The 18,149-nt window shown below is 56.2% G+C and overlaps 1 protein-coding gene across 1 annotated transcript; it reads right to left on the reverse strand.

The window, feature by feature from the left end:
• Positions 1-452: 452 nt before the first annotated feature.
• On the reverse strand, positions 453-17,183 carry OLFM1 (olfactomedin 1). The gene is made up of 3 exons (XM_029203789.1): positions 16,085-17,183; positions 8,550-8,656; positions 453-2,142 (listed from the first exon to the last, which is right to left on the reverse strand). The coding sequence occupies exons 1-3, from the start codon at positions 16,287-16,289 to the stop codon at positions 1,468-1,470; spliced, it is 987 nt and encodes a 328-aa protein (XP_029059622.1). The 5' UTR covers positions 16,290-17,183; the 3' UTR covers positions 453-1,467.
• Positions 17,184-18,149: the final 966 nt, after the last annotated feature.

Consider the following 18,149-nt stretch of genomic DNA (forward strand, 5'->3'; position numbering starts at 1 on the left):
CTCTGTCTCCAGGGCTCAGGGACCCAGACCCCAGACAGGGCTGGCCACTCACCTCCTGGATCCCCAGTGCTGGCCAGAGAGGGCCTGGGTTTACCTTTGCCCACTTTTCGGCAGGGTCTCTGCGGATGCCCCCTGCCACCTCGAAAGCGGGTGCCTGTCCCAGGCTCCTTCCACCTGTGTCTTGGAGGAGCCTGGCGGGGTGGGGTGGGGTGGGACTCCCAGTGGTGTAGCCCTCGGATTCAGATTCACCCAAGGAGTAGGGACCTCCAAGCTGATTCTCGGGCTCCGACCCTTGCGGGGGATGAGTGCCTAGGGCCCCAATGGGGCTCGTGTCCAGCCCGTGCCCTGTCCTCTTCTGAGAGGGGCACTCGCTCTGGAATACGTCTGCAAGGATCTGGAAGTCTTGGTCATTTTTAAAACCTTCTGAAATGACAAACGAAGCAAAAACATCTCCTAATATTTTTATTGTTCCTTAGATAACCGGATAGTACAAAGTTTCCCTCTTTTTTACTTAAAAAATGTACTTTCCGCACACCGTTGCCCTCAAGAGCATTTCTTTCCCGTTGGAAACCGAAGTTTCCCTAGATGAGCCCTTCTCATCTGTGGTTACACTATTTAGATAATTTAACAAGAAGAGGATATTTCCTTTCACGATTAGCAACATGAACTTGATCACCTCTCTATAAGGGTGAACATTGATGTGGTTTTTTTTTTATTCCTCTTTAGAAACAAAAACCATCCACTTACTAATCCAAACTACGGCATTGCATTTACAACATTCACGGCATCAGACAAGTCACCACCTCGAGGAAACGACAGACGGACATTGCACGATGTATCTACGGGGTACGCGGATTCAAACGGTGCGGCACTGAGCCTGTCCACGCCACACACGCCGGCCACCGCTCTTGGGGACTAACTCGGGTCCACGGGCTACTTGGAGTCTCAGCATCTAAGTGCATCTAAGACACAACACGTGGTCAAGGACGGCAGCGGTGATGAGATGCGAGTCACACTAGCCTACGTGGCCCCCTCGGCCGCCGAGCAAGGCCCGGGGGAGGGGGGCTTCAATGAGACACGACACTCAGGTCCATCGAGCTGACCATGATCTACGGACATGTCCATGCGATCCTAACAGTGGGTTGTTCTCAGTAAGAATTGGCCAACAGTCAGTGCCTTACTTCTTGAGTATATTGACCAGAAAGGGGACCAGGGCGGGGGAGCCAGGGAGCCCTGGGCTGCAGTTCCAGCCGTGTATACGGGGGCTTCTTCCCACACTGGCCGCCCTCCGGCTGGAGGTGGAGAAACACGGGGGGCAACGCCACCCCGTGATGCCGGAGTCCACGCTGCTGCTGATTTTTCCAAATTAGCCTTGTTCGTCTCACCAATATTCATTTGGCAGCTGTTCCACAGGAATTTCCAGGTGGGTGGAGGACGCGGACCCTCGGCTTCCAGGCCGAGGGGACTCTACAGCTCATCAGACCGGATGACATGGAAGAGGGTGACGTTGTAGAGGATCTGGTGGCCGTTGTTCCAGGCGTACAGGGCGCGGTCCTTGGGGTTGTAATCCAGCATGGAGATGTGCGAGTACTTGTTCTGGAAGGGGATGTCGATGTACTCGTAGGTAGAGGCGTTGGTTTGGTAGGCGTAGTGGACCTTGGTGCCCCCCGAGTAGCCGTTGGTGACGTAGAGGGTCCCACAGATAATGAAGGCCTCGCCGGCGCTGCGCTTGGGGTAGCTGGTGTTCCAGGTCTGCAGCACCTGCAGGGACACGGGGTCCAGCTTGCTGACGACGATGTTGCCGGCGTTCTGGTTGGTGGCGTAGACAGCCCACAGCCCGTTCTCGTCCACCATGAGGTCGATGTCCGAGTGGCCGCCCCACGCGTAGTGGTACATGTTGTTATAGCCGGCATAGTCCAGGCTGCGCGTCTTGAGGATCGTCTCTGTCTTTAGGTCGAACCTGATGACGATGTGACTCTGGAACTTGTTGAAGTAGATGGAGCCGTTGTAGACCACCTGCCCCGTGCCGGACCAGGGGTGCGGGAGGCGGTGGGACGTGAAATTGTCCGTGGTCATGAAGGCCAGCATCGATCTGTACTCGCGGACAAAGCGGTTGTTGTGGTAGCCGTCCATGTACCAGACCTGCGGACACAGCGGACCTGTCAGTGGGGCTGAAGCGGGGGGGACCCCTCCCGGGTAGGCATCCCCTCCTGGACTTGGCATTTAGTGATTCGGCACCCAGAGAAGGAGCTGGAAGGACTGGGAGAGAACAGACTAAACAGGGTCATGTCCTTCCTCCAAACCCACGGGGTGCCCTTCACGAGGGGCCAGGGCTGTCTCCCCACCAGGGGAGGAAGCGTCCAGCCTGGAGAAAGGACACCACGCACAGGGGTGTGGGGACCGACAGCCTGGGACCCCGCAGCTGCGCCGTGGGCGTGGCTGGCAGCCACCCTCTGCTGTTCCCGCCAAGCGGTGGGGCTGCCCCCAGGCTCTGGGTCATCTGGGAAGGCTGGCCCTCCAGCAGCATGTGGCACCGCCCTCCAGCAGGACGCTGTGGCAGAGGGCACAGCCGCCTGGGCCCGCAGGAGGACAAGTGCCCACCACACCGGGCAGTCTGCAGGGATGGCCGTTATCAAGGTCTCCAGGAAGGGCGATGCCCGATATCCCAGGGGGCGCGTGCGTCAGGCCTCTCCTTTCGTCCAGGCCCTCACAGCAGGCCGGACTGAACCACCAGTCCGGCGGGGGGACGTCATTAATTTGGCACTTGGGATGCTCCGAGCATAATCACTCTATCACGCCCAGTCCTGGGAAAGTGCCTCTCCCCGAGGAATCCGGGCTTCCAGAAGGCTCTGATTGCTCAAATCAACCAAGATAACAAACCCAGCAGAGGCCCAAGTTTGGGGTCACAAGAAGAAGAGCTTTCCAATGACTGCTTAAATGCCAGTTGACTCGAAAGCTGTCTAGACTTTGCACAAAACGCTTTAGTCATTTTCAACCAACATGGGAGCAAATTAGAAAGCAATGCAGTTAGTCAGAGGAAAATCTGCCGGGCTAATGCCGTTCCCAGTGCATCTGTCTGGCGAGAAGGCAGCTGCTTTATCCATCGAGGGCTCTGCCGGCTGCAGGAGGGATTAAGGATGTGGGAGTTTTCAGACACGGTATTGCGCATGCGTTAAAAGTTAAAAAAAAAAAAAAAACCCAAAACCTGTAACCTTGTTCCTGAGACATCCATTCAGATGCTTAGAGGCAGATGTGCTTTTTGTTTTTAACAACATTTTTTTTAAAGACTGGGTCTCATCTGAGGCTTTTCATTATCCTTAGCCCCCGTCAGAGCAGCCCTCGGCGATGCGGGCCACGCATTAGAACGGGGCAAGTGCAGGGCTGGGCGGAAGGTGTCAGAGGTCCGCAGGGTGATGTGCAGACGCCCTGACATCGCGCCTCCTCTTGGCTACCTCCCAGACAGGGAGCTCACTGCTTCTCTCAAGACTTAGCTCAAGTGACAGCCCCCCTCTGCACCCTCTCCTGACCGCCCCCATCTCAGCTCGCTCTGCCTCCGCCACGAGTGGGTCTTTGATGGTGGGGACCCGGTTGGGTTGATGCATCCCTGGACCCCCAGGGATCAACACCTCCTTCCTGTGGGCAGAGCTGCGTGAAGTCAGCATCCAATTTCTAAGGATTTTTAAACTGCCTTTTCCTCCGATAAACTGGCAAATTGGTCGCAGTGGGCAACACTTGGAAAAGGCAATTTAGGGTGGGAGAGAAAATCAGCACAGGTGCTAAATGTGTAACAACCAGCTCTCGGCCTGGAGGGTTTAGGCAACCAGTGAGCCCCTCTGTGCAAAAGAGGAGTGCATCATGGGACCCCCAGGGCCTGCGATGAGGGCCCACCTCTGGCAGTGCCTCCCACCCCCACGAGTTCACTCTGATCTCACCTCAAATGCCTTGTCCTGCCCCGCCTGCTCCACGTTCCAAGGCTCAGATGGAATCCCGTCCCCTCCAGGATGCCGCCCAGAACCGCTGCATCTGAACCGCGGAGGCCTGGGACCAGGGTCCTCGACCTGGCTGGGTCTCCTGGGAGCTTTCACACCCCAGAACAATGGCAAAGACCTTGGGGGTAGAGCCGGGCATCGGCTGGTTAAAGCTTCCAGGGGATTCTAACGTTCGGCAGGGTCCCCGAGACCACCTGTTCCAAGTCCTCAATTCAGAGAGGCCCAGGGGTGAGGGTCTCGCCCAGGGCCACACGGTCTGTTCACCAGAAAGCAGACTGCATCTCGCACAGGACACACCCACTGCCTGTCTTCACTGGGCCACTTCCTCCCAGACTCCCGAGGCCGTCCTCTGAAATGCCCAACCGACCCCATAAAGCAGGTTCTGTTCACGGGCACAGACAGCAGGGACGGCGACCTTCCACTCGCTCACTCCTGGGCTTGACCACAATGCCCGCCTCACCCACCACCGCCCGGCAGGATGCCTCGGGTGGCCCAGGTGGCCATGCGCCTCCTGTTCTCCAAGTGATGGGAACTCGTTCCCTGCCCTCCGGGCGCTGGTGACCTCAGGGCCACGCTCCATGCGGGCTGCAGCTCCCTGTGGCCGTTGTCCTGCGGGAAGGACCGTGGGGCCCCAGGCTGAGGAAGGGGGAGAGCTGAGAACACACCGGGGAACAGAAGCCAGGGAAGCCCAAGGGAGAAAGGGGCCCTTGGGGCATCAGGGCTCAGAGCCCCCGCTGTGGGTGCTTCTGTCAGCAGAAGGAAGGCCCCCCGGGCGAGTTGCGAGAAGAGTCCCCTCGGCAGGTCTGAGGCCAGTGCGCAAGCTCCCCCATCCACGAGGGTCCCTTTGCCAGAAGAGATAAAACAAAGCCACCTCCGGACTCTTTCTTTGTAAATGCCACGCCTTGAGTGGATGTGGCCTGCCAGCTCACTGGAATCAAAACGCCCAACGCCAGCTCCCCTGTAAGAAAACCTGGGTATTCCCACATCCTGACTGCATTCTGGTTCCACACGGCGGGGTTTACGGAGAATGTGGGGTTTTCCTAATTGTCCCTATTATTTTCATGTGCTTTTTAGTGAAGAAGGCCATCTCGGGGCAGGGCAGGGCAGGGCGGTGCTGTCGAGTCTGGCCCCATCTTACGTGATGCAGGGATGTATCCGGGAGGGGCGGAGCGGGGGAGGGAAGCCCCGCCCAAAGGGCCTGGCTTAGTAACGTGACCACATCCTCTCCTCCCTTTGGTGGGGCAGGCATCTGTCACATGTCCTCCTGGCAGGGCCTGACCTCAAGGAGCTGACACGGGTGGGAAAGATGCTCTAAAGGGAGCCCTTAGCTGAACAGGTGAATAAGGAGGTGGGAGGCTTCACTGAGGAGTGAGGCTTGAAAGGGGGGCGAGGTCAGCAGCCCCAAGCCCGTCCCCGACCACACGAAACAGTGTGACCGTGCAGTTCGGATAATACGACCTTCAGGAAGACGGATTCTGTAGGAATAAAATACCTGGATGGCTGTGACACTGTTTAGATGACAGGGAAGGACTTTTAAACACTAAACTGAGCTCACTGCTGTTTGGGAAATGAGAGGCGTTCTAGTGATAAGACCACCCCTCTGAACATGAACTTCCTGGGGGCCAGAGGCCGGCTGGTCCCCTTACCACTGTCTGATGTGAGTGGGCCTGGGACTTCTACGGTGGAAGCACGGCTGTTAAGAGGGACGGTGGATGCCGGACCTTAGAAGGGTCCACAGTCAGAGGTACGCGCCTCAGCGTCTTGTTCTCCCGGGGGAGGGACACAGCCTGGGGTGACGAGAGCATGGCTTCTGGAACTCTGGTGCCATTGGAAGCTTCTGGACAGGGTGGAGGACCACCGGAGCCCAGCACAGTGCCTACACACAGGTGGTGCTTAATGAACGAGCTAACCTGGTTCTAACAGCTCAGCACAAAGGCGGGGGACCCGAAAGCCCCTTTGAGGGCTCCCGGACAGCGGTCCCAGGGCAATCCCCCGCCCTGGCTGTTGGCCACACCCCCCTTTCCTCGCCCTCTGTGGCCTCCTGCACTGAAGCTGACACTGTTTTTTTTTTGGGGGGGGGAGCGAGTTATTGGTCTCCTGTGTGTGATCAAAACTGGACGGAGAATGGAAAAGATCAAAACAAAAGAAACCAGCTCCCTTCTAGATCAACGGCAGGACCTGGGGACGTGTCACTTAGCAGGCTGTGAGCTGGTGGCTGTGCCGATCTCACGGCTTGGGGCAGGACTGCCGACTGCCCACAGCTTTGGAGCAGGCCCCCAGGGTCCCCTGCCAGCGAGCTGGTCCCCTCCCTGCCTCCCCACGCAGTCAGCTCCCACAAAGGCCCCCCTTCCGCCTTCCTGCTTGCACTCTGTCCATCACCAGGGCCCCCTTTCCTGGACGGTGATCAACTCATCAAGCAGAAAAGAGATGTCTAATTCCCCAAAGCATCCATCACCACCTCAGCGGCTTTGCAGATGAACCTGCATCCTCACGGTACGGGGGATTCCAGGAGCCCTGATACGTGATCTCTGAGAAAAGAAAATTTGACGAGCGCTCACTACAACAAAGGAAACTGACATCAACGTGGGGACCCAGAGGCACATCTGCGGTGTCAGATGGGGCGAAATCCTCTAGACCGGGGTTCCTCCTCTGCAGCACCAAGGTCATTGGTTCCAGCTCACGGATCCCAAGAGGCCTGCTGGGTCAGTGGGGTGTGTGTGGTGGGGCAGGCAGAGGGCAGGCAGGAGGTGGGGAGAAGGCAACGGAGAGGAGGGTGACTCGGGAGACTCAACCTGGAATATCGCGGTAAATAAATGGTTAATAAACCCACCGGTCAGCCTTTCCTGAGACCTTGCCTTGGGCAAGTCACGTGACCCTCCTGGCCCTGCAGTTTTCTCATCAACACAGCAGAGACAACTAGGATCTCCGGCAGCCGTGGGACCAAACCAGGACAGGCACAGGTGCGCTCAGCTGAGGGCTGGGCACACGTGTCGCTGCGTCCTAGAAACCAATACTTCCTCTTGTATTTCAATATAAACATCATGCGCTCAGGGTGTGCGTCACCGTCTTGTTTTCACGTCTGCATTACCGTTATTATGACTGACGCCTGCAGCAAGAGCACGCTCCTAACCAAACTCAGAACCAAAGTGGTGTTTCCCCGGCGGACGCAGATGGAACTGAAGAGTCGTCAGGGTAACAACTGGCCAATCAAATGGTTCATTGGTAATTAACTGGTAATTAATTGGCCAGTTAAATTCTTAGAAAACTTCCAAGGACCAGCTAGCCGTCACCATTCAGAAAATAAAACACAAACAAACTTCACCCCCAAAATACCGGACCCGGTCATTTCCCGGGTTTGCAGCCTGTAGCCGGGCCCCTCCTTCCAGAACTCTCTGCCTGCAGACCCGGGGATGAGGTCTGGGAAGAGGCTGCTGGCCTGCCGGGGTGTGGGTAAGGAAGGGGAGAGACGGGGGTTCCTCCCACTGGAGGTTGTGGTATAAAAAGACAGACGCCCAGATCGCTGGAAAGCCCGTCATGGCCCCCCAGGCGTCTTCCCCAGAAGGAGAATGTGCCGCTTCCTGATCTAAACAGAAGCGATCACACTGTCTAAAGGGTGGGAATGGGGCTGGGGGAGGAGCAGACATCAGAAGTCGCAAGATCCCTCCCCAATGAAAATCCTCCAGACAAGGCTCAGAGGTTCTCAAATTCCTAAGCTCCTTTCTCAATCTGCCCAGAGGAAGAGTTGAAGTTTTTTTTTTAAGTGTTTATTTTCTAAACGTCCTGCAGGCAAGGGGCTGGGTAAGAGAGGCCCTGGACTGTTGTGACGGTTCTCTCTGGGTGCCAGCGGTCAGGCTGGTGGACCACCAAGGGACAGGGATGCCCACAGCTCCTTTCCTCCAACTGAGAGCCAGAACCCTGGGCGTTCGGAACCTCCCTTCGCTGAAACGCTCCCAAAGGACGCTGTGGTGATGGACGGATGTTCCCCGGGCCCAGTGGGCCAGGCGCCACCCTCCCAGCCAGCCAGCCCTCTGCTCCCCACGCCCCGAAGGGACTCCAACGACAGAACGCAACGCAGCCCCCACCCCAACCCGATCAAGACAGACGTGCCGCTCAGTCGTCTCTCTCTCCTTTTATGAGGTCTTTACCCAGGGGGGAGAGTCTAGAAAAAAAAGAACATGGCTTTTCTCCTAAATCAAAAAAGAACATGAGTTTCCATCAGCCATGAAAGGAATGGCAAATGAAACGCAAATGAGAAGTCATTAAAACAAGAAGGCCTGACCATGCTGTTCCTGAGCGGAGCAGGGACAGTGCTGTGAGCATGGGAAGGTTTCAGCCCGGAGGCGGCCCCTCCGCTCCCAGGGGCAGAGCCACACGCGGGGAGGGGGTCGCAGGCGTCCTTGGACCCACCCCGCGGTCTGTGACTCTGCCTTAGTACAGGGACCTCGGCAAGGGACCTGGGCCTCTCCCCAAAGTCCCTGGAACCCCACCCCGGGGGCACCAAGTTTCCCTCGTCCACAGCCCCCCTGCCCCAGACCCAGACCCAATGAAGGAAGCACTTACCCTGTTATCACCTTCTGGGGCCAGAGGGTCCGTCATCCAGGACCCAAACCTCGAGCCGGAGGTCTTGATGGTCACGGGGTCACTTATGCCCGTCAGCTTGCCACATGCTGCAAGAGAGGACACGGCGCGGGGGAGTGAGTGCCTGGGCCCAGCCCCAAAGGCGAGAGGCCACCACCCCCTCCCCCAAGCAGAGAGCAACGGAGGCCAGGGCGGGTGGGGAGAGGGAGGTGCAGCCCCCTGGGCCTAGGGCCGGGGGTGCCAGGGCCGCACCGCCCGACGGGGCGGCCAGCCTCGCCCAGACGCAGTTTTCTCCTCTGGGAAGCAGGGGTGGCAGCCGCTGGACCTCCTAAGGAGAAAGTGCATCTGTGGTCCAGCGCAGGAGGAAGGGCGCTCCTTCCCCCTGGAGGGCCTGTGAGCTTCCCTGCAGGGTGACAGCGGGCTCCCTACTGCCTGGAGGAGGTGCCCAGGGGCCGGAGGGCTGGGATTTGAAGTCACTGACGGAGCAGAGAGCACGGGGGTGATGGCGCCCTCCCGTCACACAGATGGAGGTGGGAGACGGGCTGGGATACGCTCGGGGCCACACCGACACTCGGGCATTCCCGACAGCCCAGCGCCCTTCCCACTGCCCCTGATAGCCCCGGGCAGCCACCATGCCCAGCAGAAATCCCCCTCCTGCCACCTGGATGCCACCCTGTGTGCGTAGCCCTGAACCTTCCGGAATAAGTAAACTCAGACAGCCTCAGAAGGGCAAAAGGTTCACTGAGCCTCAGAAGCCGACTGGCCCCTCAACGTAGGCAGTAGGTCCTACCCTGCCGGGACGTGTGCCTACTGGGACACCCTCCCTTTCTTCCAGGCCAGGCCTGCGTGTAACTACCCAGCTCTGCTAAACTCCCACTGTATTAGCAGATGTAGAGGTCAGTCTGCAAAGCTTAGAGGAGACCTGCGCGTTTTCAGAAGATTGCCAGTGACTTAACCCAGGGACCGTGGTTTAGCCGGGGGTCATCCCGCCAAGTGAGGTGGCCCGGCCTCGGGGAGGGGCCCGTGGCCACCTCTGCACTGTCTGGGGTGCCTCCCACTCTCTCCCCAAACTTAAAGTGGGGCAAGTAGATCCATCAGCATCACTGAACAAGACTGGAGAAGTGGACGCCCTGGACCCCCAGCCCGGTGCCTGGGGCCTCTGTCTCTTTGTGCTGTCAGGAGAGCTTGCATCTGGGCAACACGGAGGCTTTGGACCGGGATTAAGAGCTGACTGCAAAGCAGAAGAAAGGCGGCTTTACAGCCAAATTCCCATCAAGTCACGCTGCCCCGCTCCTAAGACCCAGCGGTGCCGCTCCCCAGGCTGCTGCTTCTGGCCCAGATTCGAAAAAGGAACTCAACTATTTTTACTCGCCCATCCCTTCCCAGTGTATATTTGCCTGTTCCCCTTTCAGGAGGAATTGCATACTTTTTCCCACTGAAATACTGTCCCCTCAAGGCCGGCCCTGTCCACACCCCCCATCTGAGGGAGGACAGACAGAGGACAAAGGGACTGGACATTACGTGCAGGTTAGCCAACATCTACTGCAACCAGAAGTAAGAAAAAAGTGGGTCCTTGGAAATCTCGCGAGAGCGTGCATGCCCACGAGAGCCCCAGACCAGGTTCTCATCCCACGAGGGTTTTGAGAATTTGGGGTGGGGTTCCCTGAGGGTTCCGTCTGGAGGAGGGAGGGCAGGGGAGAAGCAGGACACTAGGCTGGTCTCCCCCCAGCACCCTCTTTGTTTCTGTGACCCTGGGGGCTTCTGGGCTGCCCCCGGGAGACAGCAGACCCTCCGAACTGGGTGGGAAATGCTAACAGGGGCCATCGAACACCAGAGACAGCCCATCTCCCTGCTGCCCAGAGGCCAGCAAAGTGCCCCGTGTGAATGTCCCGTGCAGGGCCTCCCCACCGCTGAGTCAGGGACAGTGGTCCTGTCTGCTGCCCGGAAGGAGAAGTCCCAAGGCACCATGGCCCCAAGGGTGTCACAGATCGGGGGCCCCGGGAGAGATGCCTGCTGGTGCCCCATCGCGGGCACACTTCCCAGTGAGACGTCCACTCACGCCAACGCCCTGCCCAGCCTTCAGCGGTCACACCCGGCCTGGGACGACCTCCCCCGAAGGAGACAGACATCCATCCTTTACATCACATTCAGAAGGTGACGCTGGCGGGTGAGGCCCGGCTCGGCCACCTGCCCGCTCTACTCGCCTCCCTACCTTTGCTCAGGCCCACCCCCATCGGGACAGCCAGACCCCCACCCCGCTCCTGCCCTCCTGTCTTCTGTGGCTGGACCCACACCGACGCCTCTGCAGAGCCCGCTCCCTTCTGGACGGCACCCACCCTGCCTCCCCGACCCAGGCTGGGCCTGCACACCCCCTGGGCGTGGCCCCGGGCGTCCAGGTCTCACGACCCCAGGCAGGACGCCCCTCCCCCCCGCAAGGCTCAGCCTGGGGGAGCTGTCCAAAACGAATGAATGAACGAACAAATGACTCACCTCTCAGGAGCTGAGAGGTATAACTATGCATCTCCCAGAAAATCCTCGTCAGCCCACTGCTTTGCCACGTAACCCGCCAGAGGGGACGGGGCGGGGGGGGGGGGGGGGGGGGGGGGGGGAAGGTGGGCCGCCTCTTCTGAGGGCGGCTTCCTTATCTGCCAGAAGGATACCCACCCCAGAGGCGGTGGTGGGAATTAAAGCAGTTAACCAGTGGGGAGCTTCTAGAAGGATGCCCGTCACGCCTAAGTGCCCAGTGAGGCCAGCGGCCATGGATTCACACTGAGACTGTGGCCAAGTCCAGGCTCGGGGCTGCCCCGGATGGTCCCACTGCGTTCGGCCCACACATGGCTGCAGAGAAGGGGAGACCGTCTGCGGGGGGGCTGGGGGGCGGGAGGAGGGCATCTGCACCAGCTCCAGCCCCGCCCTGCCCTGGGCTGAGGTCTCCCCCAGTGCACCCTGGCCCGAGGGGCTGAGCCCACCCTCCCCCAGTCTCTCGGAGGGAGCCTTAAAATCACGGATGAGGCAGCAGAGAAGGGTCCAGCTGGCCCGTGAGGCCTGCTCGGCCAACTCCTGGCTGTGGGCTCGGCTCTCCACTGGGGATGGAGGCTGCCCGCCCTGCTTGAGTCACGGAGTTATTTTTGGTTCTCCATCCAGACTGGCTCTGCCAAGACCTCGGGAACTGTCAGGATCTAAAAAAGCCCCACGGCAGAGCCGCGAGGCAGAGTCTTGGCACGTTCCGTTCACGAAAGTGTCCCTCTCTTGTCACGAGCGCTTGGGCTTCGTGGATGGGGAGGGAAGGGAAACCGAGCAGGTCCATCTCAGAGGAGGCTGGGCTCCAGGCACAGCACCCTCAGCTGGGAGGGCCCTGAGAGTCCAGGACGGGTCTCAGGAGGGGGGCCGCCTTGCAAAGCTGGGAGCCTGGACAAAGCAGCCTCCGCAGATGAAATCCTCTGGTCCCCGCTATTCCTAGAAGGAGGCCACTTCTGAACAACAGCCCGAGTGACCTCTGACAGGAGCCTAAGCAGGCCCCAGGGCGACGTGCCCGCCAAGGAACCAGGCCAGAGACCAGATTGAGGGGGCTGACTGCTCCACAGCAGGCAGACGGGTCCCGGGACCGCCCCGCCTCCAGGCCCATCTGCCTCGGTCCCAGCTTGTATCCCTAAAGACTGGAGAGTTAAGCTGGAAGAGCTGGCAGAGCTGGGAGCTCAGAGAGACACACGTCCTTGCAGAAGAGCTAACCGGGGACGGAGCAGCCTCCCTGCAAGCCCAGGCCCAGAGCCCCGAGGGCCACCCTGGACGCCCATCTCCCCTCCACACCTGGGCAGGGACGGGGACGCTGAGAGACCTCTTGCGATCCCTAGCACTTCCCGGAAGGAACCTGGGGGGACACCTGCCTGCCTGCTGGGACCACTGAGGTCACTGCCGTGGGCGGCACCTGGACTCGGGTCCCCTCCCTCCTTGCTGTCCTAGTCGGTCCCCTGCAGACTGAGACACCCTAAACTTCCCTCTCAATCCTGAGTGTAAATCCGCATGGGCTAACTTTATCCACCGTCCTTGGGAGCAGCTCACTCACCCGGCTCCATCCCGGCCTCTGGGGAGGAGGTAAGGGCCCCTCTCTCTGTCTCCTCGACCTTCCCTACAGAGGCCTTTAGCACCGGAGAACCAGGACGGTCCAGCTGGGGGAAGCCCTGAAGTCAGCCAGTTCCCCTCATTTTACAGACAGGACTGAGGCCTGACACTAACGGGCATGTGACATGCCCGGGACACGTGCATGAGGACCAACGACGTCCTGTGTCGGATCTTAAGTCTCTGCCTTTGGCTGGTCTAGCGCTGGGGCACCTGATTCCGCAGGCTGTCCACGGAGTGGCAGTAAAAGCTCGGGGGACGGGGTCGCCGGGCAGCTCTGCCTCTCCCTTGCCTTGCCCGGGAACCAGAGGAACTGCAGGGGAGCCGTGGGGACCCGCCTCCCTTCCGGATGATGCCCGAGAGGTGCTGAGCCCAATGTCCAGTTCCAGAAATCAGACTTTCAGATTCACGTTCTGGCTGGGAACGTGAGGAACACGTTAGGAAAAACACACAATGCCACCAAGAGAGGGATTTAAAATGGAAACAGAAGACCAATGGAACCTGCAGTCCTTGTTTTTTTTTTTTCCCTGTGTATGGAATTGTCAGCAACAACGATTTGAAGAGAATAGAGACCTAATTAAGAGCACTTTGGGGAAACTGCAGGGAGACCCTCTTCCCCATCATTACACCAGGAAGGTAACCGAGATGCTGTTCACCAGAGCAAAAGGAACCTACAGTCAGACTTCAGACCCAGGAGACAAGAGGCGGAGGTGGCGGGGGGCCGGGGGTGGGCGGGGGAGGCCGAGGAAGGAACTGCCGACCTCTGAGACACTGCATCTTCAGAAGTCCTAACCGCCCAGGACAGCATCAGTGCTGGCTTCCCCTGTTCTCTGCTCACCGGCAACCTCCCGGCAAAGAAACAGGCTGCTAAGATGGTAGCTATTTGCAAGGCTAAAATAAAGACTAACATTAGCAGCTACAGGATATTCGTTGGGTCTTTAAGTTACCGAGCTTGAATGAAAACCTAGGGAGCGGGAGAAGCAACAGCAGCTATATCTACGTATTACCTGTTGTCTGTCTACCTACCTACCTACTGACTTACCTACTTACCTATTATCTGTTGTCTATCTATCTACCTACCTACCTATTATCTGTTTACCTACCTACTAACCTACTTATCTACCATCTGTCTAACTACCTACTGACCTACCTACCTACCTATCGGTCTAGCTGTCTCTTTACCTAGCAATCATGTCTAGCTATCGGGTACTACGTACCCACCTGCCTACGTGTCCTATCACCACCTACTCTATGCTGGGCGCGGTGCGCAGCCCGTGGCGTGAATGGTGTCTGTGGACTCACACAGTGACCCCAGGGCACAGGGACTCCTACGCCTTCAACTTATAGACGAAGAGGCGGCTGAAATGCAAAGTGATCGGTGCCTTGGTTGAGCCACGGGGCCACTGAGTGGCACTTACCGCTTTAGGACACTGCCTCCCCCAGATGGGGGTTCTCAGTTTGGTGTTCACCCACATCACCCACCCGAGTGCTGGTGAAAGACGGACCCCCACCCACCTGCCCGAAGACTCAGCAGGTCCACCTACAGGTCAAGGTCTTTGTGAGCGCAGAAGTGACTGCACTCAGTGGTGGAGAACAGGGCTCCGGGGGCCTCTTCATCCTCTCTCCTTATTTCAGCAGCCCAAGGGGAACCATGTGAAAGCCCCAAGATCCCAAGCCCTAAAGTGAATTCACCCAGCTTCTAAAAATAGGCCGAGTTCGGGCACGAAGGCTGCTCGTCTGGGAAGGGCAGAGTCCTCCCGGAAAGACCCTTAGCTTCTCGTCAGTTGTAACTTTGCCCCCTCTGAATTTCCACTTGGCTCCTTCATCCGTTAATCGGAAAATGTGAAGGCTTAATCTTGGTTTCCCACTGGTTTCTACACGGTCTGTCTACCGGGGAATAAAAATGCTACTGTGGAGAAATAAGTAACAAAGAAACCCCCAGGGGCCAAGAGCCCTCAGGGGGAGCGTTGGAGGGTCTGGAGAGAGGTGACGGGAGCTTAGGGTAGAGGGAGCTTTATGGGTAGAAACCCAAAGACAGTGCCCACCAGAAGTATTCATGTAGTCCCATAACCACTGATAAGCCTGATAACCAGTAGCATTTCAAACATTCCCGCTGACTCCTGAATGCTGAAATGGGAAGAGCTGGTAGAGACCGTCCAGCCCAGACCCCCTCCCCGGGACTGTCCCAGGTCACCCAGTCCCGGACACACCAGGACATGGGTGCCATGAAGCACATCTGAAAAAACGCAGCAGATAATCCCTCATGTGATGCAAGTGTACAGATCACAACGGATTCGTCCTAATGCTCCGAACATCGCTCACTGCCCTCTCCCGGACTGGGGAGCTTTACTAGGGCACCTAGAACGGCATTAAAAATAAACTAGATGTGGGAACCTGTTCAAACAGAAAGGTTGGCTGACTCGACCTCCTTGCCCTTTGAACGTTCTCTCTCTCCCACTTAATAGCAATGGGGATTTTTTTTTAAAGTATTTGTTCTTTTGGGATGTTTTAAGTTTAAAATAAGGCATTTGTAGCGTGTGTGGGGTGGGGGATGAAAAGGGAATCAAGTGAAAACATCAGATAAAACCTAAAGGAAACTTTTTCATAAAGCAGAATTACCCTTTATAAAAGCTACCCTAAGTTACTCTAAAAAGTAAACCATATGAAAATGAACAACCTCTGTGTTAGAGAACAGTGGGTGGAAGGGCCAGCCAGTCTTTCCTAAGAAAACCTGAAAATGGAATTGGGATTTAAAATGTGCTATTTAAAAGTGGACTCACGCTGACGCCGTTAAGATTTGCTAAAGCAATTAACACGAAAGTTGATAAGGCGAGTGGGTATCAACCACAGATAAGATTCCGAAGGAGCCCAGGGGCCGCTGGCTCCAGTCCCACCCCTTCCAGGCACCAGGAGGGACTCCCTGGCTTGTTGCGAATGGCAAGTCTTCCACTGTGATGTGATGGATTTTTCTGCATGATTCAGTATCTCAGGGAGCTCCATCAGCCCTCGTTCGCAAGCTGGAGGGAATCTTAAGATGTACGTTTCCCATTCTATGAAAACCTGTGTCTTAAAAAGTCACCCAATACACACGCGCGTGCACGCACACACACACACACACGTTCTTCAGATGGTAGGTAACATCTAACATCATTTTTCCAGATGTGCAGCTCGATGGGCTCTGTGAGCTGGCCTCTACACAGGATTGGACAAGGCCCTAGGACAGGTGGTGCCTACTTCCCTCGGCTATCTGTCAAGGTAGCCCTACCCAGGAGCCCTGATCCAGCCATGGCTCCCTGACGCCAGGCGGGCGCTGTCCACTTCAGCACCACTCCCTAAGCCTGAGCGAGCTGAGTGGGGAGGTGGGCGGCGCGGTGCCCCGCCCCGCAGGGTTCTGGGCCTACCTAGTTTTTGCATGCATGCACGGAGCCTTTCTTCAAGATTGGACACTCTGCTCTGAAGTTCATCGTAGTCATAGGCGCCAATTTCTTCTTGCAGCTCGTTAAGCACTGACGTCAGATTCTGGACCTCCTCTTTAAACTGCAATACCAATTTGGCATCGGCCTTGTACTCTTCCAACACAGGTATCAAAGGCCTAAGTTCATCCATTTTCGCTTTTATCGCCTGCAAGGTTAAAATAAGCTGGGTTCAGTGCGATGCGTGCAAAAACTTGTAACACCCTGCCTTGGCCTGGCTTCTCCCTAGGTGAGGGAAAAGGTCCACACTCCCGCTTTATTTATAGATTGATTTATTCTGGTCCACAGGAGTTAGAAGAGCATATTAAACAGTCTTCAGAACACCAACATATTTGGGAAAGGTCTTTATTGTCAGTTTAGAATGCAACATCTGAAGGTTACATGCTTTGAGTCACATACACAAAGTTTCTTTTTTTTTGTTTTTTTTTTTTCAGAAAATGCATTGACAAGGGTTCAAACTATTCATGAAATGCATCTACAGTCGCATGCAAAAGAGATCCTGGTTGTATTCAAGGTTCCTTAGGGGTATGGTGCTAAGTAACGGGAAATAATAGTAAAAATGCAGGGTGCAAAAAAGCTCTCTGGCCCTCTGTCATGGTTACATGGGAGTGGACTGCTTCTTCAGTCACTGCAGCATTGAAAAAACTCTTTTAAGTTAGCCCTGCAAGCAAGAAAATGAAAACTGTTGAAGAACTAGCTTACTAGCCTGCCTTAAACAGATAGCCATTAACAGACAAATAACTTCACGGTCACTTAAAAAGAAAAATCACACTTCAAGGCTAGAGTCAGTCCAGACAAACTGCTTTAACAGCTATGTAGATGCCCTCACAGCAATTTCTGCCGAAAGTGTTTAAGGCAATTAAAGTGTGGTCAAAGGCAAGGGCTACTTTTCTTCCCTCAGAGCCATAGTGCCCCAGATTTGGGAAGTGGGACAGAGTGCTTGCAAAGAGCCCACAGATGCTGAAGACACCCTTAGAGGAATGTGAGGCTACCCCAGAGAAGGGAGTGCTGGCCTTACAAGGAGAGACACAAGCTCTCTGGGGTCGGGCAGGTCAAAATCTCTTGCCGAGATAATTCCTGATGACATGTCTGAAGCAAGGACACGTCCACCTGCGATAGGCTCATTTCTCCTCAACAGGATCAACCTGCTATTATTTTATTTATAATATAGGTTTATAACTTCATTAGCTTGCCATCTCATCTATATAACATATTGCTTTTAAAAGCGAACTAGTTCTTGCTGCACGCCGGGAGCATACATCAAAGGAAAACATTAGCATAGAAAGGGCAGTCCAGCGGGGCTGTGTGATTTGACCCATTCATTTACATCTGAGCTAGGTTTCTAATTAACATGCATGTATACCTCAATTAAGGGGCATATAATTTGTCAATTTAACCACGCTGAAGCTGAGTAAACTCTAGGTGTATATATACATATTTGTACATCTGTATATATAAATTTAGGTCAAACCAACTCCGGCTTTAGTGTCCAGAGTTACATGGAGAAAAGGAACACATACTGGGAAGTGAGAAAGATGTTGGCATCTCTCTTCCTTCCCTGCAAATCTACAGTGAGCCTTGTCACAGCTAAATTAGGTCAGATGTGAAGAGCTGCCCTGAGTGATCCCTGCTCAGAAATGGCTGTAATCAATTAAGCTAATCCTTGGCTAACGTGGCTCACCTGGAGCAGCTGTTGAGTCGGGAAGGACCAGTCACGTGCCTTCCCGGCTAATCTACAGCTCGGCTGGAGAAGCTGGGACCTGGGCCCTGGCCTCAGAAGCTAATAGGTGTGAAAACCGCACCTCAACTCTGCCCCTTTCAAGGTGAGTTTTGCCAAACCAGGGTGAGGGCAGGTGGCCTCTCTGTTTCCAAGGAGTGCTGCCCTTTGCAAGGAAAAGAGCATCCTTGCTGGGTTCCTTCCTGGCCTCAAATTGCTATTCTGGAGGGAGAGTGGGAGCATGAAGGGGAATCATGCAGTCTCAGAGGAGGGGGA

This window comes from Monodon monoceros, unplaced genomic scaffold (genome assembly GCF_005190385.1).
Source record: "Monodon monoceros isolate NGI ecotype Baffin Bay Population unplaced genomic scaffold, NGI_Narwhal_1 Super_Scaffold_5, whole genome shotgun sequence".
In the NCBI taxonomy this organism is placed as follows: domain Eukaryota; kingdom Metazoa; phylum Chordata; class Mammalia; order Artiodactyla; family Monodontidae; genus Monodon; species Monodon monoceros.